Raw genomic sequence first — 25,774 nt, forward strand, 5'->3', positions numbered from 1 at the left:
AAACTGAACTAAAATGAAAATGTGCTCTCCCTTGTGTGTACTCATGAATGCTAATAAACCTGATATTGGGCAAATTGTGACCATTGACCTGAAGTGAATTCAGTACAGGGGTTGATATTTAAGTCGGGGGTACCCTAAAGAATATTTTGGCAAGAATAGTTTTTCATTGATGTACTCGATCATGCTAATTAAACCTGAAATTGGGTGGATTTTGACCTTTGACCCGTTCTTAAGTAGGATTTGGTACAGGGGTTGACACTTAAGAATCACTGACCCTTAGTCAAGAATACCCTAAAGAATATTTTGGCATCAGTTTCGTTGATGTACTCAGCCATGCTAATTAAACTTCTAATTAGTGCTAATTAGAGGCGTTCTTAAGTGGACTAAGTACAGGAGATGACACTTAAGAATGGTGGATATTAATTAGTACATCAACAGAGAACATTCTGGTGTAAGTTTGATTGGTGTACTCACCCATGCTAATTAAACTTAAAATTTGGGATATTTTGAGGGGCTGCCCCTCGGATTGGTACAGGAGATGACACTTAAGAATGGTTGTTTGGGGGTCCCACAGTCCACACCTACATATTCCAGGCCTCAGACCTTTTGTACTCACAGTGCTAATTAAACCTCTTTGGGCTCCCGGTTTACTTCTTTCCATCCAAAAATAATTAACTCCACAAGCTTTTTAGTCTTCCATATATATAATTTTTTAAAGGTCCTTACATGCAGAAAGCAAGAACAAAAAGAATATTTATTAACATGCTAGAAGCAGTATGGATTACAATTCTATATATACATTTGGGCGTTTCTAAGGTCTCACGTGCACAGATGCCATTAGACATTGAATTCCATTTGACCTACTTCAAATAAAGATTGCTAATAGAATGGGTTTCCATTGGAAATAATGACAAGTACCATTCCGAAGATGTATTTCCATTTATTTTTACTTTTATTTAATACATTTCCGTTATGTCTCAGGTTTTTGTTTCATGGACCCATCTGGCTGTATGTACATCTGTCCTTAAAACTGTCAAGGAACTAATTCACACTGGCTACCTGTTTTGCAAAATAACCTTTCAGTCATGTTCAATTGCTGCAAATATCACTTTAAGAAAAATTGCCGTTGGTAGTCTCAAAATTGCCATCGGTGGGCCGTTTTACCATTTACCCATGGTAATTCTGTTAAAAATTGCTGTTTGAGACAAATTCTTAAATTCAAGCCCTATGTACAAACATTTTCTAAAAAGTAAACATACAATATTAACAAATAAAATGGGGAAAATGTAGCCAGAGGGCCTACCATTGAAGATTACAAATGATTTTAATGCTCCTAGCACTATGTATCAGAATTAGGAACAACTGTGGACAATGATGAATGTAGTCTCACCTGAAAAATAAACTATGTAGTGAGACCTAAGCTTTGTAGAATAATGGTCAATATTAAAATATATAGTCCAATCAAAAGGATGGTCTCTTGTGAGTTGGTCTTGATTCATTCAGTTTATATTAACTGAATTGATCATAGGCATTTGACCTCCTGAACACCCCAAAGGTTTAATAATTCACATAAATTTTATTAGTCACTTAATGTCTATAAATAATATATGTGGATGACATTCTGTAACTTAACTGTACTGAACAATGCAGTGAAGCCTTAATAAACTGCTATCAGCAGACATCTTTCAAAATGTTAATGTTGTTATACGCAATCGATCTGAAGTCATTCTCATCTGATGTCATGCGTAAACCACATTCACATGCTACATCGACTTTCATCAACCGATATCATGTATGCTAGGTAAATGTCAACCGTTTCATGTAGGAAAAGAAACGAAAGGAATGACTGTTTAAAGTGACAGACCCTAGTTTTTAAACATTACAATATTTCTTTCTCCATTAGAGCCATTTTTGATCACTGAAATTAGATATTACTAATGCTAGGATCGGACTTTCAACTGTCATGACAAAGTTGGCCAACTCGACGGTGGTGTTGTAATTTTCCCAACAGTCAGATTTTATTGTTTAGATTAACCATTTCCGTACATCTGAAGTGTTTCTGGTCATCCTAGTGTTTCTACAACGAAATGTATTTTTTGTATTTTAAAAAAATGCATGAATGCCTGATAAGTAATGGTTATGCATGGTGACAAGATTTAGTCTGTTTTAAGGATATTTCTCCATTTAAATAACACAGACTCTTGTAATATTATCCAGAAATTGTCACATGATTATAGATTAACCAAACTTCAAGTGTAAATTTTCACTGTCAAAACTAGGGTCTGCCACTTTAACAACACCTCACAACATTAAAAACTATGATTATTTGGTATGTAACAAAATTAATTATGGGCAAACAGGTTCCAGCTATTGAACAGTAGTAACAGATCTTTGATATGGATTTTAGTACAGATGGGAATGCACATTATGTTACATATGTACAAGTATGGTCTTTTCGACATTTTCATTTCAACTTATTTTCGTGCTTATATTCAATTAAGGCTCAAGCACGCTGTCCTGGGCACATACCTCAGCTATCTGGGCTGTCTGTCCAGGACAGTGGCTTAATTAGTTTGTTAGTGGGTTAGTAGTTAGTGAGAGAGAAGAGGGTGTAGTGGCCTTACACCTACCCATCGCGCCCTTAAGAATTCACTCTAGGATGGAGCCAGTACCGGGCTACGAACCCTGTACCTACCAGTTGAGATGTGTGCTGAGTATAAAAGTCGTGGGTTCACCAAGGGTTGGCAGGGCTTCTAGAATTGTTTATAACATCCACTAGTCATGGGATCAGTAAATTAAAACATTTACTAGCCACGATTAAAAATTCACAAGCCCTACTTTACTTTAAGTTAATACAATTTTACTAAATAATAGTAATAATCAAATATGTCACCTAAAGAGGGAGATAGAGCTTAAAAACACTAACATTAGGGGTTGGAGTGAGGGTCAGTATATTCATATTTACAAAATAGACTTAACTGCAACATTTGATCAAAAAAATTTCACTAGCCGTCGGGCATGGCAATTGTAGTTATTTACTAGCCCAACATTGAATATCACTAGCCACGGGAGTGGGGCTACCATAATCTAGAAACCCTGTGTTGGTGTAATTTTAGTGCTATCCTGTCAGTTGAAAATTCTTGTACAGTATATAAAAGAATCCCTTCTGTTGATCAAAATGAGTAGCTTAATTCATGTACAGCAGATATATTTTCTTACATTTGCTAGACACAAACTAACCATTGATTAAACATTGGTTAAATATTTGTTTGTTCCTTTTCCATGTGTACATGAGTGTAACACAGATGTATAGAGTTACTCAAATATCAGTTCCTTTGATGATCTTAATGAAAAGAGAAAATGTAAATACATAAACATACCAGTAATAAAAAAAAGATAATGGTCTTGAAAGATAAAACATAAAATGTAATGATTTTGATGAAAAGATCAACAATTCTAAATGGAAGATAGTGGTGAAATTAGCCTTATACAGACCAACACTGACAGACAACAAAATTTCTGCTTATGGTTGCCCAAGGTTTATTTTTAATTAAAAAAGACAATTCTGTCTTCCCTTAAGCAGTATGAAATGCTCCGGTATTAATAGCTAGGAAACTGAATATAAATTTGTAAAATATGGCTGGTTTGAACATGCACATGATTACACTGAATATTTCAATGTTATTTGTTCCTTCAATATTGTTTCATTTCATTTTAACTTATTTTCATACTTATATTCAATTAACGTTCAAGCATGCTGTCCTGGGCACACAACTCAGCTATCTGCAGTGACTGTCCAGGACAGTGGTTAATGGTTAGCTGTTAGTGAAAGAGATGTCAGTGTGGTCTTACATCTTTTCAATGAGCAATTAAAACGCACTCTGTGCGAGACCTGGTCCTCAGGTGTGAACCCAGTACCTACCAGTCTTAAGGCCATGACACCATTGAGGTCGGTTTCAGTATCACCTCACATATCTACAATATAATATGCAAGGCCTTTTTAACAATTAAAACACACTTTGTGCGAGACCCGGTCCTCGGGTGTGAACCCAGTACCTACCAGTCTTAAGGCCAATGGCTTAACCACGACACCATTGAGGTCGGTTTCAGTATCACTTCACATATCTATAATATAATACGCAAGGCCTTTTTAACAATTAAAACACACTTTGTGCGAGACCCGGTCCTCGGGTGTGATCCCAGTACCTACCAGTCTTAAGGCCAATGGCTTAACGATGACACCATTGAGGTCGGTTTCAGTATCACCTCACATATCTATAATATAATATGCAAGGCCTTTTTAACAATTTTCTATTGTTTTCATAACTTCTCCTCTTTTGGTCTGCACTGCCGACTGCCTTCTTTGTTCTTAGGGGCGGGACGTAGCCCAGTGGTAAAGCGCTTGCTCGATGCGCGGTCGGTGTGGGATCGATCCCCATCGGTGGACCCATTGGGCTATTTCTCGTTCCAGCCAGTGCACCACAACTGGTACATCAAAGGCCATGGTATGTGCTACCCTGTCTATGGGATGGTGCATATAAAAGATCTCTTGCTGCTAATCAAAAAGAGTAGCCCATGAAGTGGTGACAGTGGGTTTCCTCCCTCAATAGCTGTGTGGTCCTTAACCATATGTCAGATGCCATATAACCGTAAATACAATGTGTTGAGTGCGTCGTTAAATAAAACATTTTTCTTTCTTTGTTCTTACCACTTTGCAAGGATCTTTTTGCTCTCAGTTCCAGAAGACTACCATACACAAATCACGCTAAATATTGTGTATAAAGGTGAATTCCATAAATACACCATCAATGGATGCTGCCATCTTTTTCACTTAACTTAGAAGTGACTACATACAGCAATGAGGGCTGGCTATCTACAAGGTGGCCATATTTTGAAGGGAAAAGCCCAATGTAAAGCCACCCTAGTCTATGTAAACTCTCCTGTGTGAAGCACAGGTTACATTTAGTCCATATATACAGTGAAACCCTTTTAAACCGGACACCTACAGGACCAACTAAAAAGTCTGGTTTTAAGAGGTATCCAGTTTGAAGAGGTTCTGGTAGCTACCGATATTTAAAAAAAGGACCATGATAAATGTCCAGTTTGAGAGAGAATTCCAGTTTACAGAGGGTCCAGTTTTACAAGGTTTCATTGTGTATGTGTGTGTGTGTGTATGTATGTATATATATACACATATACATATAAACACACACATATATGTATGTATGTATGTATGTATCACTGTATGTATGTATGTATGTATTGATGTATGAATATCTATATACTGTATGTATGTCGAGGTTGACTGTTATATACATAGATATTAACGCACTGGCGCAGTGGATAATTAAATCCTTTCTGGCCTCACAAATTGTCCCATGCCGTTGCTGGGACTCGAACCTGTGGCACCGAATCGCCCGCAAATTGCAAGACTAACCACGATACGCTCTGAGCTATCGAAACTTCCATAAAAAGGAAGTTTTTTAACTCAACCATATGCATGGGGCCTACAATCTACGTGGTCGATCCCACTTACGTGCATGAAACAGTGGGCAGACCTGGCACTGGCTAGTATGTATTGATGTATGAATATCTATATATTGTATGTATGTCGAGGTAAACTGTTACATACATAGATATTAACGCACTGACGCAGGGGATAATTAAATCCTTTCTGGCCTCACAAATTGTCCCATACCGTTGCTGGGACTCGAACCTGTGGCAAATTGCAAGACTAACCACGATACGCTCTGAGCTATCGAAGCTTCCATAAAAAGGAATGTATGTATGTATGTATGTATGTATAAGTATTAATGTTCCCATTTACAATTACTGTCCCATATCCAGCATTACTGTCCTACTTTCAGTATTGTTCCACTTTTCACCATTGTCCATGTTGTCCAACCTGTCTGCAGTATTAATAATTAAATGTTATAATGTCCCATTTTCAGTATTGTTGTTCAAGATATTCAGTTTCACTGTAACCATTACACTTTCTGTACTGCTGGCTGTCTGACATTTAGTGGTATGGTCCTACTTTCACCGTAACCATTCAACTCCCAGAGTGATTGGAGCCTAATTGCAGCAATCAATCGTTAAACAAAGCTAGCTGTACATGTCTGGTGATAAATCGATGGCTCGTGGCATTTGCTGGGAACGTTAAGCAGGGTATACACTAATCAAATACAAACACACATTACTGTGTCAATATTTTGCGCACCTTATTCTCTAACGATTCTTTTTTTCTTTGGCTTCACGATTCCGACGTGAATAAAATAAATCACTTAGAAAATCTGTCCAAGGGTTCCCATGTAGTTTCAACAATGTTTTGTGAAGAAAAAACATTGAAAGCTGCTGTAAGAATTATGAAATATGACTCTTAACAAGATTACAAGCATGAAATATGTGATTGGTGATAGGATACACATAGAACAGATGATAGCATTGTAGTTTAATATCTTCATTACTTCTCCAGTGAAATAGTAAACAGAAAAACCAATAATGATTTTATTGATGAATTGGTGTAAAAAGAAAATATATTGTCATGTTTACAAGCAATTATTATTAGCAATGGCCAATATGTTTAACTATACCCAACACATTTAACAATATTAGTACTGTCAGTTGTTTTAAACACTGTAAGGTTGCAACCAAAATGGAAAAAAAAAACCCCCAAGGAATAACGTTAAGTCAGCAAATTTTAAAGTAAGACTTTTAAGTCTGGTGTCTACTATAAGGTTATTCTGACATTGGTTGAGAGAAAGGAAACCTAATGACACCATACAGTCAACACTCCCACTAAAATTCAGAAACCAGTCTTTTATATGTGCATGTGCATGTACATATATATATATATATATATATATATATATATATATATATATATATATATATATATATATATATATATATATATATATATATATATATATATATATATATATATGAATAGTTTAGGTGCAAAACGCGATATATCAATTTTTTTCATTTTCAGTAAAAGTGATTTTTTTAATTGCCATATATCGTATTTTGATTTTAAAAAACCCCGAGATTTACCCAATACAATTCATAAGGATCAATCGCGTTTTGCGGCAAATCAGTGGGCCTACGATTAGCCCTTACTGACATACAATAATGGCTTTAACTAAAAAATAGAAAGAAAATGGTCAGTGAAGGAAGGAAGGAAATGTTTTATTTAACGACTAACTCAACACATTTTATGTTCGTCAGACATATGGTTAAGGACCACGCAATACTGAGAGAGGAAACCCGCTGTTGCCACTTCATGCGCTAATCTTTTCAATTAGCAGCAAGGGATCTTTTATATGCACCATCCCACAGACAGGATAGTACATACTACAGCCTTTGTTACCCCAGTTGTGGAGCACTGGTTGGAACGAGAAATAGCCCACTGATGGGTATTGATTATGGATCGATCACGCATCAGGAGAGTGCTGTACCACTGAGCTATGTCCCACCCTAGTCTTGCCGTGACTAAACAAACCTGGAACACAGATATACAGTCTGTATATGACCTAATTCCATCATGGCTAGGGGGGATGAGATGGCAAAGTGCTCGCTTGATGCACGGTTGGTTTGGGATTGATCCCCACCAATGGGCCCATTGGGCTATTTCTCGCTCCAGCCAGTGAACCACGACTGGTACATCAAAGGCCATGGTATGTACTATTCTGTCCCTCACTATCTGTGTATATCCATATGTCCAGACGGACGGACAGACAGAAGGACAGGACAGACAGAAGGACAAGACAGACAGAAGGACAGGACAGGACATGACCCCTCGGGTTGAGCTGGTAGATCAAAGCAATGGAGAAACATCATTTTCAATCAATGTTTAATGACTACCATGTTCCTGGACCACATAACATTTATGGTAGCTATAGACAGAGGCTACCAAATTGAATGGGCTGTAACTTTGTTAGTACCGTATATCGCTGTGTATTAGCCGACTTTTTGATACAAAATTTATCAAGTCAAAGGCTGGGGTCGGCTTATCTAAGGAGTCAACATTTTATTGGAAATGTAAAGTTAGAATAGTGACGTCACGGCTCGACTCGATCTATTGTCATTATTGTGCTCTGCATTTCCGCTTTCATAAAGGTTTAATATTGCATTTTAACACAAGCTATTACAAATAAAAGATATTAAAATTGTATATATATGTTCATCTTTAATAAATGTTGGTGTTTAAAAGTTATTTAGTAACATTTATCTGTTTAAACAACAATAAATGGTGACCGATCAAAACAATTTCGGAAAACTTCGCAGGTCACGTGTCATTACAAAACTGCTTACTAAACCGGTGAACACGTTAATTGTTCCAGCTTCATTTGTTTTCTTTGTCGGCTTGGGATTAATCGACACGGGTGGTTTGGGTATGGTAGGGTATAGCCGACTAGTAATGAAAAGGACCGATTAGCACAATCAACAATGCAAACAGTCACTGTGTTTTTTAACGTGTGGCTGCAATCAAGAATGTTTAGGTATATTTCGCTATCTTGGTACTTATATTTTACGAGAAATAAATTAACCGGACACCGTTTCTATAAATAGAAATCGGCTACTGCTTCCGGATAAGTTTGCTGTGACAAATGACGTTTGAAAGCAGATGTACTTTGTCATTTTGTAGAGACAACACAGACATCTGACTTGGTTAGTTTTATATAGGGGGGTCGGCTTATATACAAGGTCGATAATTTTAAAGCCGATTTGGAGGGTGAAACTAGGGGGTCGGCTAATGCATGGAGTCGGCTAATACACAGCGATATACGGTATATCTCCAGCAATGTTTTAGTGTAACTGGGTTAGAATTAATACTTAACAATTCAATCACCTGAAGATGTAAAAATAAACCTATTTCAGGCCTCTGGGAATTTAAAATTTGCATAAACCATTTACTGGTCATGCCATTTTTGTTTTTTTTAAAGATAATCCACTCCAGGCTTTAAATCTCACTAATTTACATGTAGTTGCAACAGTTTGTTTTTTCACTTCTGAACACAGTGAGGTCTTTGTATAACAGTAATTGGCCTCGGTGGTGTCGAGGTTAAGCTATCGGACTACAGGCTGGTAGGTACAGGGTTTGCAGCCCGGTACTGTCTCCAACACAGAGCGAATTCTTTAGGGCTCAATGGGTAGGTGTAAGGCCACTACACCCTTTTCTCTCTCATTAACCACTAACCAACTAACAACTAACCCAATGTCATGGACAGATAGCCCAGAAAGCTGAGGTGTGTGCCCAGGACAGTGTGCTTGAACCTTAATAAGATATAAGCAGGAAAATAACAGCTGCTGAAGAGTTGTGGATAATGAGAAAGCCATTTCAAGTTACTTTAATCTAATTAAAAGCTTAACATTTCTAGGGTTTTGGGCTTAAATGTTTTTATGAGAACACCATGTTTGTCCTTAATTTGAGTGTGATTATTTTGAACATACATGCATACATTCTGGGCACAATGTTTGTTGTTTATCGCCTTGACTTTGGGGCAATGAGTTCCTTGACAATATTTTTTAGAACATCTCATTTCAATCAGCATATTTAAATGTCTATATTCCTAAGACAATTCCCCCTACCCACCTTCTGTCCCAGACCCAGTCACTGGTGAAGTTAGGTATTGTGCCCGGGAGAGACATGTTTCATAGAAACGTTAATATGTTATTCATCCATCCATCCATCCTAAGACAAGTTGCCTCACAATATTTTCAGAACATCTTGCTTCAATCAGCATATTCAAATATCTACCTCTAACACAAGTTTAAATCAAAATACCTAAAGACACTAAAAAACCCAAAAAAAACATATGCCTTAAATATACTCTCACCTTCGAAGATAAAACACTCGTTCCAGTGCGGATTCAGGTTTTTCTTTTTCACTTTGGTAAGAAGTTTGTGCTTCTTGTCTGGGAGAAGCATAATTTTCACGTAGGGGTCGCTGGTGCCTGTCACGTCCTTGGCAGGGAGGCCCGTGGCGCGAACCACCTTGAGCGTCAGTGTGAGAGTCTGAAAGTCGTACGATATTCCGAACTGAATCTTTCCGAGCTTGTAGTCGATGCCCTCGATGGGGATGGTGTCCTCTTCTTCCTGGGTTGTGTCGTCCATCAGCAGGTTGGCAATGCTGCGCACACCTTTCCACATACTCGATTCCTCGTCTTCAGACGTCGACCGACTCTGACTCGACAAACTCAAACCCTGAAACAGAAATTTTAAATTTTAAAAAAAGATAGTAATTTAAACATGCAATTATGTCCATCCAGCTTGGACTTGACAAAAAATCATGCCTTGAAACAGAATAAAATTTATTTTTAAAATGGTGATTTAAACATGTAGTTAGGTCCATCGATTTGGCTCTAACTCAAGACCTGCATGCAATAATAAAAAATAAAAATTAAATAGTAATTTATACATGCAGTTATGTCCATCTGGCTCTGACTCGACAATTTTAATTGACTAGAAACATTGTTAATCAAGATTTTGAAAAGAAAATGTTCCCCAATTCACCAAACTATCACCCATCTGCCAATCTATCTGTCTGTCATCCATCCATCCATCAACTCATCATCTATTCATCAGTTCATCCTACCATTCACCCATCATCTATTCATCAGTTCATCCTACCATTCACCCATCATCTATTCATCAGTTCATTCTACCATTCACCCATCAATCCATCATGTTCTCAAAACACCCCTCATGTGTCGTCAGTCCATCCATCCATCCATCGATCAACTCATCATCTATTCATCCCTTCATCCTTCCATTCACCCATCAGTCCATCATGTCCTCGAAACACCCCTCATGTGTCTGTCTGTCTGTCTGTCTGTCAGTCCATCCATCCATCCATCCATCAATCAATTCATCATCTATTCATCCATTCATCCTACCATTCACCCATCAATCCACCATGTCTTCGAAACACACCTCATTTATACTGTCTGTCCAGGATAGTCATTAATTGTCAACTGTTCATGAGAGAGAAGTCTTACACTTTACAATTAAGCCATTAAAAAAGCTTACTCTGTGTGGAAGCAGTCCCAGAACCTACCAGTCTCAAAGTCAATTGTTTAAAGACTAACCCACCACACCAAGCCTATAGCAGTGCATATGTGTCCGAGTAGAAATATGTTTACAAAATCTCCACACAATGAATGCAGCAACCACTCAAGAGGAAACAAACTGCGCTACACACAGGTCAAGAAGTAATAAAACAAGAACACAAGATTCTATCGAATCCTTTTGTCTTATTTATCAGTACATTTTGATTTGGATGAAATTAACTTCCCATGACAATACATACGCACATGTATACATAGATGAATTCCACCTGGAACTAAAGCTATCTGAAGCCCTCGGAAGCCTCTGTGAAGATGAAAGCCAACAAATTGAGATCACTGGAATGCCCTTGACAATAGGAGTCAGTCTGTCTTGATTGATCCGTGTGACCATCTTGACAGATCAGAGAATAATAAAGGTCTCAGCAGACCAGAGTCATCAAGTTTCATTTCGGTTTTGACTCTATATGCAGTAAACAGAAGGACATGCAATTTATTGGCATCAAAACTATGAAGATGATGAAACCATCCAAAATAAAAGCAAGACCAAGAAGTACAATGTATATAAGCAGATGCTGAATTGAAAGAACCACAAGAGGGGAGGAGCACAAAAAGGAAAGAAAAGGAATATCGGTTTAATGATACCTAAGCTCAATTTAAAACTATGGCTATTTGGAAGGAAATGTTTTATTTAACGATGCACTCAACACATTTTATTTATGGTTATATGGTGTCAGAGATAAGGTTAAGGACCACACAGATATAGAGAGAGGAAACCCACTGTCACCACTTCATGGGCTACTTTTTCGATTAGCAGCAATGGATCTTTTCTAAGGCACAGACAGGATAGTACATACCACAGCCTTTGTTACACCAGTTGTGGAGCACTGGCTGGAACGAAAAATAGCTCAATGGGGCCACTGATGGGGATCGATCCTAAACCGACCACATATCAAGCGAGCGCTTTACCACTGGGTTACATCCCACCCCATGGCTATTTGGTGTCGGACGTATGGTTATGTCAACATTCAGAGGGAGGGAGGGAGGGAGAGAGAGGGGGAGAGAGAGATAGTGTGTGTGTGTGATGGACTCGCCCCTCTCCCCCTCCCTTCCAGCACAACATACATCATTACCGGCCTCGGTGGCATCGTTGTTAAGCTATCGGACATAAGGCTGGTAGGTACTGGGTTCACAAGCTGGTGCCGGCTCCCACCCAGAGCGAGTTTTAATGACTCAATGGGTACATGTATGACCACTACACCCTCTTCTCTCTCACTAACCATTAACCCACTGTCCTGGACAGACAGCCCATATAGCTGAGGTGTGTGCTCAAGAAATGGAAATAAAATGAAATGAAATACTACATCATTAGCCATGACATGTAACTGTACTGATCATTCTATGGAAAATTTATCACAAAAGTTCAGATTTTTGGTCTAAAGGTAGTACTATACCAAATAACTTCCACAAGTCCTGTGATTGGTTATAAATGTGAGTGTGTTGGTTGTAAAAAATAATAGTTTCATCTGGGTAAAATAAATGTGCAATTTTATTTCATCTAGTACCAATGTGTCAAGTAGCCTTGTGCTTGAAACATGTATGGGGTATCTGTAAAAAAAAAGTACTCGAATTTTGTGCGAAACTAGGGTAGTCATAGACGCTACCCGTTATCTCAGAAACGAGCAGCTTGACCCCCATTTTTTTCTGATTCACTTTAAGTGTAAGGGGTGGTAGTCTTTATATCCGTGGCGTTTATGTCGGTTGATACGTTGCAGGTAGGAGTTTTAGCCGCATATGTTACTATTGTTGTCTATGGGATTTGATTTGGTAGTATACACCCTAAATAGTCAGTCAGTTTCAGTCTCTCTGATTCTATATGTCCCTCTATATGTCTGTCTCCCCCTAATCTATCTCTCTCTCTCTCTCTCTCTCTCTCTCTCTCTCTCTCTCTCTCTCTCTCTCTCTCTCTCTCTCTCTCTCTCTCTCTCTCTCTCTCTCTCTCTCTCTCTCTCTCTCTCTCCCTCTCTCTCTCAAAATGATGTAAGAACTACACAACTGCAGAATACATAAGATCACTAGATGATAAAGTGACCAATTAAAAAAAAAAGTTTACAAAGAGTCCACTGCATGGAGTCACAAACACAAGAATCTTTGATGCAAAAACATATGGATGACAAGCAGAATATAGTTATCTAATAATATTGGGAATACCAAATCATTAAACTGCAAAACCAAGAACCCCAAAATTATTACAGTCAAATGCAAGGGATTACCAGAATACAAAGTGACCTAGGGCCTCCACGAGTCCAATATATTGGACTCGAGTACTCGAGGGTCAAACTCGACCCGGACCCGAGTACCCGACGCTTACACAAAATGATAATGAGACAAAGGAATATAACGTAAAATAGCATTATATAGCTTAAAGGGACAGACCCTAGTTTCAACCCGTGAAAATTAACACTAAGTGTAGTTAGTCTACAAACCTGTAAGACATTTAGATAAAGATACAATTGAGTGAAACCTGAGTCTGTGACTTTCAAATGGTGAAATACCCTCTAAAAATAGACAAAAACTCGATTCCATAACTGTTACTTCTCAGCCACACGTGCGTTTTTAAAAGTATGAGAAAGGTAGTTTGTGATGTTAAAAACACCAGGATGACCAAAAACACTTCGAATGCACGGAAATGAATAATCTAAACAATAAAATGTAAGTAAAGTATGATTTCAGTTATCAAAAACGGCTCTAACAGTAAAAAAATATGTCTTAGTGTTCAAAAACTAGGGTATGTCCCTTTAATTCCAGCACTGAACATGAATGCCAAATCATGCCATTGTATTGCATTTAGAAACCTGTTGATACGTTCAGTATTGTGATGGATGAACGGACGGCCAGATTAAGAAAGAAACTAGCAAATAGTCATATAATTATCGTGTAACTTGTATCGTTAATTAGTTACTGCTGAACTAGTTGCTCTACATTGTCTCACTTGTACGGGTATTCGAGTCCTGTGAATGGACTCGAGTCTTTGCTAGACTCGACCCGTGCCCGAGTACTCGAGTACTCGTGGAGACCCTAAAGTGACCATAGAAAAATCACAACCAGTCTTCGAGATGCTAAAAAAAAACCCACCCCAAAAGTCACTAAAAAATTTTGATGATGTTTTATTTTTCTTCTTTCAATATGCTGAATTCAGTTGTCTATGAGTATGCAGTAGTAGGCACTTTTCTCTTAACATGTATGATGTTTATATTATACTAAAAAGGATGAAGAAAAAAACATTGATCTGGAAAAGTCGTCCTTAGTTGAGGTCATTTTGACTAAATGGGGCGGGACGTAGTCCAGTGGTAAAGCTTTTGCTTGATGTGCGGTTTGTCTAGGATTGATCCCTGTCGGCTATTTATCATTCCAGCTAGTGCTCCACAACTGGTGTAACAAAGGCTGAGGTATGTACTATCTTGTCTGTGGGATGGTGCATATAAAAGATCCCTTGCTGCTAATCGAATAGAGTAGCCCAAGAAATGGCAACAGCGGGTTTCCTATCTCAATATCTGTGTGGTCCTTAACTATATGTCCGACGCCATATAACCATAAATAAAAAATGTGTTAAGTGTGTCATTAAATAAAACATTTCCTTTCTTCTTTTGACTAAACAGACCACAAAACAATATTATTTTCTACGTTGGCCTAAATCTATGTATTAAATAATGGCAATAACTTCCTCTATGTATTACAGTGTGTCACGTCATTGATTTGGTGGAGCTCTGAATAGTGTTACTGTGGTCAGTACATGTACGTGCATTATTAATGGGGAGTAAATTAGGTGTACGTATTGATGTAATGCGGTCTCCGAGGTCCCATGGTGGATTAAAATGTAGGTCATGATAGCCAAGGTGCCACCAATGTAATCATTTCAAGATATGAAAACCCCACAGCTTATATCAATGCGTGATAGATATCATAATGTAAGTGCAACAAGAGCAGTATCGCAACAATGACAAATTGTGATAGAACAGAAATGTCAGCAGGAAAAAGTAAAAAACATTTGAGGTTAAGTGAGGCGAGAGAGAAACATATGAGCATGGCTCATAAAATAGCTTGTAACAGATGGGAAGTCGTAACAGTGCTTGCGCCGTGATAATGTTTTTTTATGAAATGGTAATTTTGAAACCAAATACAAGACACTGGAGAATTACGAACCTCAAATGACCACAAAAAAGAGAGTAGGAAATCTGTGAATCCTTTCGAATTATTATTCAATTATTCAAATGAAATTAAAGAAATTAAAACTTCTGAAAGCTGATAAAGAAAACAAATTTAAAAAATCTTTCAAATGCATGTACCTGTTATGCAGGAGATTGAAGCAATGTAAATCAATAAAAAGAAAATATGATTTAATTCTGAAGGGAATATGTTCTCAGCCGTGATTCATTTGAAATAAAAATGTTACAACTAAGAGACATTAGTGAGGCGAGTGGATTACCAGAAGTAATTTGAAAAACACTGTAATAGAAACTGCTGAACAGCGTTTATGGACGGATAACATTAACGTGCCTGTATCCAATTAAGGTTCAAGCATGTCTCTCCCGGGCACAATCTCTGACATCGCCAGTGACTGGGTCTGGGACAGAAGGTGGGGAGGGTGAGTGAATTGAAAATGGGCAGAATTTTGGAATTATAGCAATTAGTGAATGAGATAAATATAATTTTGGAGTTTAAGAAGTGTTGCAACTGCATTATTATGCTGCTTATAGACAGGCATTGTCTTTACAAGTGTGGACAATGTTTTAATAGTGTAGATATATAAAAAAAAGGAATGAAGGAAATGTTTTATTTAACGATGCACTCAACACATTTTAGTACGGTTATATGGCATTGGACATATGGTTAAGGACCACACAAATATTGAGGGATGAAAACCCACTGTCGCCACTTCTTGGGCTACTCTTTTCGATTAGCAGCAAGGGACCTTTTATATGCACCATCCCATAGACAGGATAGCACATACCACGGCCTTTGATGTACCAGTTGTGGTGCACTGGCTGGAGTGAGAAATAGCGCAATGGGCCCACTGACGGGGATCGATCCCAAACTGACCGTGCATCAAGCGAGCGCTTTACCACTGGGCTATGTCTCACCCCAAAAAGGAATGATGTCTGTTTCCAGCACATTTTAAACTATATCTGTTGGAGATTAATTAATTATTAAACATATCAATGAGTGATTCACTGAATGAACGAATGAATGTTTAACGACACCCCAGCACAAAAATACACATCGGCTATTGGGTGTCACAAATGGTAAGCATATGAAAATATTTATATATATTTATATAAAACCACAGTGTAAGGAGCTGTGGAGAAAACATATAATACAATACATAAAATCAAGGTACAATGAATGAATGAATGAATGAATGAATGAATATATACATGAATATTTAACAACATCTAAGACAATGAAAAACATTATAAATGTGTACCATACAATATAGTTGCCACCCCTAATGGAACTTTTATGAGCATTTTCCTACAGACAGCATATCACATACCATGACTTTTTATGTAACCAGTGCCTGTGGTACATTGCATATAAAAGATTATTTGCTGCTAACCAATAAGTTAGTTTCTTTCTTCACTCTCTAAACAGTGTTGAAATCAATCTTTGCAGATAGTGCTGACCCAGCAATTTATTTACTAAAGTTAAAGTTAAATTTCTTTTGTTTAATGCCACCACTAGAGCACATTGATTTATTAATCGGCTACTGGATGTCAAACATTTGGTAATTTTGACATATACAACCGTGTCCGGTGTATCGGCGCGTCCGGTGATTCGGCGCACTTGGTATTTTGCTCAAGTATGCTCAGGAAGTTGTCATGTTGTCGGTGTTTTTAACAAATTAAAGTTCAATTTCTCTTCAATGGTTAATCAAGTATCAACATATTTATTGTTAAGGGTGCAATTAAAAATATATATTAGAATTATCAATAATTATTTAATAATTTCAAAATAAATCATATAAACGCAAAGTAGGTCAGCCTTATTGATATTAAGAATGTTAAAACCAGTCTGAAAACACCTTTCCCGCATTTTTTAAATTATAGTAAACCGTATAAATGTAATTATTTTTGTTCCGTTATTTTTATTTAAACTGAAACGGAAAACACAGACAAAAGCAAACAAAATCAAAATTTTACACCTTAATTGACAGTCATTCCAATTCACAATTGTCACATTGTTATAAACAATAAAAGCGAAATAAGATCCACGTGTGTGCACAATCTACCCGAGAAAAATAAAATCCATGTAGGCATCTTAGCCATGCATGACAATGAACATGTATGCATCTGCAGGACTATGCCACTCAAGAAAACGAGTCCGAAACTGATCATGAGATTTGTCATGTGTGATCGTTCATTTTCATAGTAATATTTTTAACAAGACAAAACAAAAAAGTACTAGAATAATTTTGGGACAATTAGTGTAGCGTTTATGGGCTAAAAGTGAGGTCATGGTTGGTCTATAAATAGTGGGGTCAACGATCCACATCTACTGCGCCGAATCACCGGACATGCAAATCGTTCTGGATACAAGGGGGGTGCCTCTATTTATGTACCATTTTAAAATGTTTATTTACTACAGACATAAAACAGTTTGTAGTGTATTTCAGATTATGCACTGCTTCATTGGTGAGAGTCACATTTTATTAAATATTTCAGTGTTCACATAGAAAATGGTCCTTGAATGCTTAGGTGCGCCGATACACCGGACAGCATTGTAGTCTTAGAGAAGATACCCACTACATATTTCCATTAATAGCAAAGGATCTATTATATGCAACATCCCACAGACAGGATAGCACATACCATGGCCTTTGATATACCAGTTGTGGTGCACTGGCCGGAACGAGAAATAGCCCAATGGGCCCACCATTGGGGATCGATCCCAAACAGACAGCACATCAAGAAAGTGCTTTACCACTAGGCTATATCCCACCCCCTTTTATTTACTAAGATGACCCAGCAATAACATTTATGAGGATGTCATTACCTCTTCTTCTCAAATCAGTATGGAGATTAACTTCCTGAGGTAGTTTTAACAGTAAATTTTTTAAATGTTTTCATTAATATTATATCACGTCAGCCAAACAACTGCGATGTAAAACAAATTTACTTTAAATTAAGCCACTGTGGATGGATTGTGGAGTGCTGCAGATCGAGAACTATATAGAGGCCAAAGAAGCCATCAATAACAGCCTATGTGTGCATAATAAGAAATTTGCTCGGTGATAATATTCCAGTGTTAGAATAAATACCCTCGTAATCCCCATCGTTTGATAGGATTCCCGTTGAGGCTGTATTCCTAATGATTGGTTTAACGATGTTTGGGAATTTGTCGTCGGTTGGACATGTTCAGCAACCATCTTGCGTTCCGGACGTTCAAATCTGCAATGAAAAAACATCACAGTGACAGTATAACCTTCCAAAGTGATGAGTTCCTGGTTGCATGCAAGGCCAGCAGGAACATACAGTATACAGTTTCAAAATAAATTAATCTCTTTACCAAAGGAAAAAGTAAATCTTCTGTCTTCAGATAAAGGAAGTTGTCGGAAGTAAAAGCCACTTTTTTAACCAAGAAAACAGGAAATTAAAGTGTTTTTTTCTCATTAGGTCACCAGAAGAGGATTAATAACTTCAAATTAAGTGTGATGCACTTGGAACTTCAGTATCCATTTTGTTTTTTTTCTTTCTTTTTTTTCTTTTTTCTTTAAAGGTAAAGAGTTCATGTTACATGCACTATTAGTATTAAATTCCAAAACGTTTTATGAGCAAATCCCCGACCCTCCAAAACTTGTTATATTGAGAAGTTAATATAGGTTACATAACTATGTACAAACCATTCTTTTTATAATTAAGCAATATAATCTAGGATTTCACTATTTTATTATTTATGTAAAACTTTAAAAAAAGAGAGTAAATGTATTGTATTGTTTTATAATTACATCTTTTGTTCCAATTTAAGTGTTAGAAGAAGTTTGTTTTGTTTAACGACACCACTTGAGCACATTGATTTATTAATCATTGGCTATCGGATGTCAAACATTTGGTAAACCAGCTGTCTTTTAAATTAAGCAGTATACACGAACTGTAAAACAAATTAAACAAAATGTTGTGGGGTGGGTTTCTCTTATATTAAATGAATGAGATATAATAAGAACAATGAAAAATAAAAGCAATTATTAAAAATTATTTGAATTTAAAAAAACCATATCCCAATTTTTTTTACTTAAAAATTCTTCACATTTTTTTTAAAACAGTTTAAAATTTTCTTCTCCAAATCGAAAAGAAAAGAAGCCTAAATATACATCTCAGAGGTGTACAGATGAAGAATCCAAGTGATGCCATATCTCTGAGATATAGAAACCACAAAAAACCTTTGGGTGCATGCTTTTCTTATCTACTGCCGGCAGACATGTTGACCCTCCTGGATTCCATGGGAGACTCCCGGTATTTGATCAAGTCTCCCACGGGAAAAACGTTTCTCCCGGGAAATCGTTATTTTCTAAGCATAATTTTTTTTGGAACTATGATGAATGAATTACAAGAAATGTAAGTTTTAATATGCATAGTTAGTATATATACATGTAGTTGATGATACAAATGATACTCCGAAAGGTCACTTTATATAACAATCATAAAAAAACATGAAAATTAATTTAGCACCACCTGAATTGTATTGCAGACAAAAAGTGCTTAGAAGAAATTGCCCGACAGAGTGTAAACCTGATATTGAGAATTTTGACATTTTCTGTATTTACTGGGTATTAACTGAGATGGCACGAATACATTACTTAAAAGAACATCAGTGCGGTTGCAGCTTCTTAGTTAATTATCATACATTTCCATGCATATTTACGCTTCCTGTCTTTTTCCCTAGAAGACGTTAAATATTGATGTAACGTCAGTGTCATTTACTGTCAATCTTTTTCAATATCCTCTGCATACACAGAACATTAATTTTATCATTTTGAATTCAAGAAACGTATATAAGCCACAATGTCAAATCTAGATGATGCTTAGACAATTTCCAGGTCTTTACAGAATATATTGCAGTATTCCTTTTTCAAATATAGAAGTACTATATTAAGTTTTATAAACAAACCACCTGCCTATAAAGACTACTATAGTATATTCCTTCTGCACAAATACAAGTACATTTATTAACTTTATAAACAAACCACATGCCTATATATAAAGGCCATGTTTTATGTTATACCTTCTAGTTGGCATTTATAAAGCAGTTTTCCTATATATATATATATATATATATATATATTACACATTTTCTATTTGACTAAAACTACCAACATGTACCAGTATATTAATACATGAATTCATGCAGGTACACTAATTACCACCAACAATCAACTCTTCAGCCCAGATAGCTGATGTGGGTGTCTAGGACACTATATGTACGACTGAACCTTGATATAAGCATAAACATATCTTAAAGCTGCAATCCCAAATATATATATATATATATATATATATATATATATATATTTTATATTTTTTTTTTTTTTTTCCATTCAGCATTTGCAAATCTCAAACATATATATATTAATTTTTCATTTAGCATTTCCACTCTTTTGTACATGTATCACATGATAATCCAACATGCTCAAAGACGTGCATATTTTATGAAAACAGTTGACAATAACAATCATTAGTAGTGAATAGGCACAACTTTATTAACACTGAACTTTGCATTAGAAAATGATGCTTTATGGAGGGAGATGAGAGATTGCTGCTTTAAAATTAAAATGTCCAAATGTTCTAAGTCTGGTTTCCATAATTTAATATGTACTATGTCACCGAGTGACGCAGACTGGTTTCCATTGATCTAAATCAGTCTGTGCTGGTACCACGTTTATGGAAACCAGACAGACATTTCTTGATACACTGATACACTTAATACCACCAATCATGCATTACTTATATATATATATATATATGAACTCTATGTGACAAAATTCTCACTACTTGTAATAAACAGACACACTATAGCACCAGGATATTTTATCACCTTTAACGACCACTGGGGTTAAGCGTAAAGTGTCCAGCTTCTATAAGTAATGAATGAACCAGAAAGCCGTATTCTTAGTGGATCACTAGGGAATTGATGTGATGTTGTAAATTACAATAGCGTGGTTAATGTAGGCATGCAAGATAAGAATTGGCCGCAATATTTATTTGAATTTATTTTCATTAAACATATATATAACAGAATTAATCTTCACAATAGTTTATTTATGGATGTGTTTTCATGTATATTAATTTAAGAGGGCTTGTCAATACATATAAACATGTGTTTGAATCTATTAACAATGTGTACGGCATGGTATTTGAAATCATATTGTATATTATTATCAAGTCACAGATGGAGTAAAATTAAATGTTAAAGAAATAAAACAATTTTGGAATTCTTTAAAATTCCTGAATTAATATAAATAATATTTGGCTTTAATTATTTGTTTTTGTAGATGTGTGATATGCGTGATAATGCATAATATGCATCAATGTGCTGAAAAACATTAAACTGAATTACAACAAAGGGGAACCAACTCCAACAGGAAAACTATTCATAGTTTTCAACTTGACATGCATTCACCATATCAGTTTTAAATAAATGCAATTTATACGTATTGTTCCATTAACTTGGATATAAAACTCTATACTGTAAATAAAAATGTTATCCTTTTTTTTTTTTTTTTTTTTTTTAATTCTTCAATTTTTTGTTTTTAACATCTGTATTTTCAGAGTGTTTTAATTAGAACTTTTAATGTATGTATGTTGAAAACTATGATTTTTCCTCACTATAACTAAATGAAAAACAATATAAGGTAGGGGAAGTCACAATCTAATACAAACACAAGGGGGAGAACTCCATTTAAGAACTTGATAAAATTGTAAAATTAGATATATTTTTATTTGACTGTTTTAAAATGGGTGTTTTTTAATGCATATATAATGAACAGCTGTCAAAGAGCTAGGACAATTTTAAAATAAGCTACAATGTATATGAACTGGCTTAATAGTGGCAGTCAACTTATCTCAAGGGAGATAACTTCAACATAAGGAAAGGTAACTCTGTTAAGACTTTTGATGGCCCAATATTTACGGTTGGTTGGTATTGGGCTCATATATTCTAATGTCAGTTCCAACCCAGAGCGAATTCACAGTTCAACAGTCAGGCACAATTAAGCCAGTTCTAACAAAAAAACAAATTAAAATGGAAAATGGAAATTAATGCCATGTAACATCCAAATTTTAGCTTTTCTGTCTTACATGTATTACCTTTAAAGGGACATTCCTGAGTTTGCTGCATTGTAAGATGGTTCCAAAAAATAAAATATTTCTATAATTAAACTTACATATTAAATATATTTTCTTGTTTAGAATATCAGTGTCTGTATATTCAATGTGTTTCTGGTCATCTTAATATTTGAAGCCCAAATTGGATTTTGTCTTCAAATAATTTCGTACCTAGGAACAAATTTATTTTAGGAAATAAAATGAAATCTAACCTAGTACAAATATTAGAACGATCAGAAACAAGATGAATATACACCCACTAATATTTTATGCAGAAAAACACATTGGATATGTAATTACAATCGTTTAAAATTCTCTGTTAGTTGATAACATCTTAAAAATTGCAGCAAACTCAGGAATGTCCCTTTAATGTCTTAAATGAAGTTCTGGCCCTCAAACAAGGGTATGAACAAGGGATATACAAAGGTCTATAAACAAGTCAAACCAGGACAAACTATACGGGGATGTAGTCACAGTGGGCATCTACCTTTTCAAAAATCCATTGATAACTCCGTTGCTATGGAAAAAACCAAATTAAAACAAAATTAAACATGAGTTAAATAAATATAAATCAGAAAACACTGTAGTTAACGGTATATGAAAGAATTACAACATAAAAAAATAATAATAAATGACTGTAAAATAACATGATGAAAACTAATATACATTTGCAAAGACAACAATTATTTTTTTAACAGCCTGTCACTATGTGAATATTAGACTAAATCAATTCAATAACAGGAAATGTAGCATATTTGTCTGTCTGGGAAACATTAGCAAATCTGAAACTTGTTTGTTGAAGATATTCTAACTCAGAAGCATTGATTAAGCTGAAAAAAAATACATGTATATGCATGTTTCCTATTACATTCTGATTTTTTATTTTTTTTAGATAAGTTTAAGTAGGAAAAAGCTTTTTGGATTTGGACAAATATTTTATGTGGCATTTTGACATTTTCCCTTTGTTAACAAATGTTAGGATAATGATTTTTATTTTTATCCTTTTGACATTGAAAAAACATATATTCATGTTTCCTATTACATTCTGAATTTTTTTTTATTATAGATACGTTGAAGTAGGAAAAATGTTTTTGGTTTTTGACCAATATTTTTTACAGTATTTTGACACTTTCACTTTGTTAACAGATGTTAGGATAATGATTTTTATCCCACAATCACTGTATACATTGGCAAGATAGATGTCTATAGTTTCGGTCACTGACCAAAAATATAGGTCACGTACGTGACATAAACCCGACTCGACTCGACTCAAATATTTCAGACAAGAGTTTCAATAAACATACTATTTAAATCATTTGTTTAAGTACAGTAAATACAAATAACTTTTAGTTCTGTGATAACAATACAAAACTCGTATATTTATGAATTAGAATTTAGAAACGCTTTTTTAATGTGACAGAATGTAGCTAGCGTCTACAGAAAATGATGTCATGTATCTTATACGGCAAAAGCCTATAGGTTGCCGATACTCTATTTGCATACATGAGGTGGGATGTATCCCAGTGGTAAAGTGCTCGCTTGATGCATGGTCGGTTTGGGATTGATCCCCGTCGGTGGGCTCATTGGGCTATTTCTTGTTCCAGCCAGTGCACCATGACTGGTATATCAAAGGCCGTGGTATGTGCTATCCTGTGTGGGATGGTACATATAAAAGATCCCTTGCTACTAATGGAAAACATGTAGCGGGTTTATTCTCTATGACTCTGTTAAAATGACCATATGTTTGATATCCAATAGCTGACGATTAATAAATCAATGTCCTATTGTTAAACAAAATAAACTTTAATTTAACTATTTGTGTACACAAAAATGGAATAAATAATGATTTTCCAACTATTCCCATAGGATTGCAGGATACAAGAAATAACTGGTTACTGTCTCAAGATATCGGCTTTATCCTGCTCAGGTTGAACGGCGAATGCAGCTCGGCAGAGCCTCGCTGTATTCGCTATTCTAACCTTCGCAAGATAAAGCCGATATTTTAAGACAGTAACCAGTTATTCCCTATTATTTTTATCATTATGCTTGTGATTTTACATGTGCTAATTGTAACATGAAAAAAAAATTGTATCAGCATGTTAAAATGAGGGTTGGTCAGGCAACAAGAATTTTTTTTTTTTTTATGTTACACAATATCTAAAATAAGGTTAAAGATAAAAACCATGTCATTAACCTCGGTCAATAACATAACAAATGATGGGCCTCCTCTTTACATAATTATATAATATTATCTTGACAACTGACACAATCAAAACTTCATCAACTGCTTCTGTTTACGGCTGATGACCACGAAATTATATCTTCCACATGCGCAAGTATAGCTAGATTTATGATCCTCAGTTAATGCATTTCATTTCTTTTATATCTGACCACAAGAGTATCGATCAGGAACCAAGGTACCGGTGCACTCCGTTTCACTCCATTAGGCAACCTTGAGCTGACAGTCCCAGCACACACCAAATTGATGATGATGATGTCAATATTTTGATCATAGGCCATTTTCTGTGGTAATTATGAAAGTCATGCCTCTTCCATCTCATTCAGCAGGCTTTACTTCATTTGGGTTACTCTTCCATCTCATTCAGCAGGCTTTACTTCATTTGGGTTACTCTTCCATCTCATTCAGCAGACTTTACTTCATTTGGGTTACTCTTCCATCTCATTCAGCAGGCTTTACTTCATTTGGGTTACTCTTCCATCTCATTCAGCAGGCTTTACTTCATTTGGGTTACTCTTCCATCTCATTCAGCAGGCTTTACTTCATTTGGGTTACTCTTCCATCTCATTCAGCAGGCTTTACTTCATTTGGGTTACTCTTCCATCTCATTCAGCAGGCTTTACTTCATTTGGGTTACTCTTCCATCTCATTCAGCAGGCTTTACTTCATTTGGGTTACTCTTCCATCTCATTCAGCAGGCTTTACTTCATTTGGGTTACTCTTCCATCTCATTCAGCAGGCTTTACTTCATTTGGGTTACTCTTCCATCTCATTCAGCAGGCTTTACTTCATTTGGGTTACTCTTCCATCTCATTCAGCAGGCTTTACTTCATTTGGGTCAATTACTCTTTTGTCTCATTCAGCAGATTTTAGTTCACTTGAGTTACTACTCTATGCATGGTATTATAGGTATGACTATACCAAATAAATTCCCATAGGTGACCATGTTAACATTTGTTTAAAAACACTAAATGCAATATATCAACCAAACTATGACCCATAAATATCAGTACCACAACCCCTACCTCAAAGTATTAACTGAAGAAAATGGTACCTTTCATGGCTCATTTTCGGTATTTGAGTACTTT

At 35.9% G+C, this 25,774-nt stretch overlaps 1 protein-coding gene across 2 annotated transcripts in view; it reads right to left on the reverse strand.

Moving 5' to 3' along the window:
• Positions 1-25,774, reverse strand: part of LOC121370491 (synaptotagmin-7-like) — an 89,612-nt gene that overhangs the window by 7,618 nt on the left and 56,220 nt on the right. The window contains exons 2-4 of one of the 2 annotated variants that reach the window (XM_041495754.1): positions 22,935-22,964; positions 18,388-18,517; positions 9,843-10,209 (exon numbers count right to left, since the gene is read on the reverse strand). In XM_041495754.1, the coding sequence (XP_041351688.1) occupies positions 9,843-10,209; positions 18,388-18,517; positions 22,935-22,964 (527 nt within the window). The remainder of the gene's footprint in view (positions 1-9,842; positions 10,210-18,387; positions 18,518-22,934; positions 22,965-25,774) is intronic. The other variant, XM_041495755.1, reaches the window with a different exon arrangement.

The sequence above is a fragment of the Gigantopelta aegis genome, chromosome 4 (genome assembly GCF_016097555.1).
Source record: "Gigantopelta aegis isolate Gae_Host chromosome 4, Gae_host_genome, whole genome shotgun sequence".
In the NCBI taxonomy this organism is placed as follows: domain Eukaryota; kingdom Metazoa; phylum Mollusca; class Gastropoda; order Neomphalida; family Peltospiridae; genus Gigantopelta; species Gigantopelta aegis.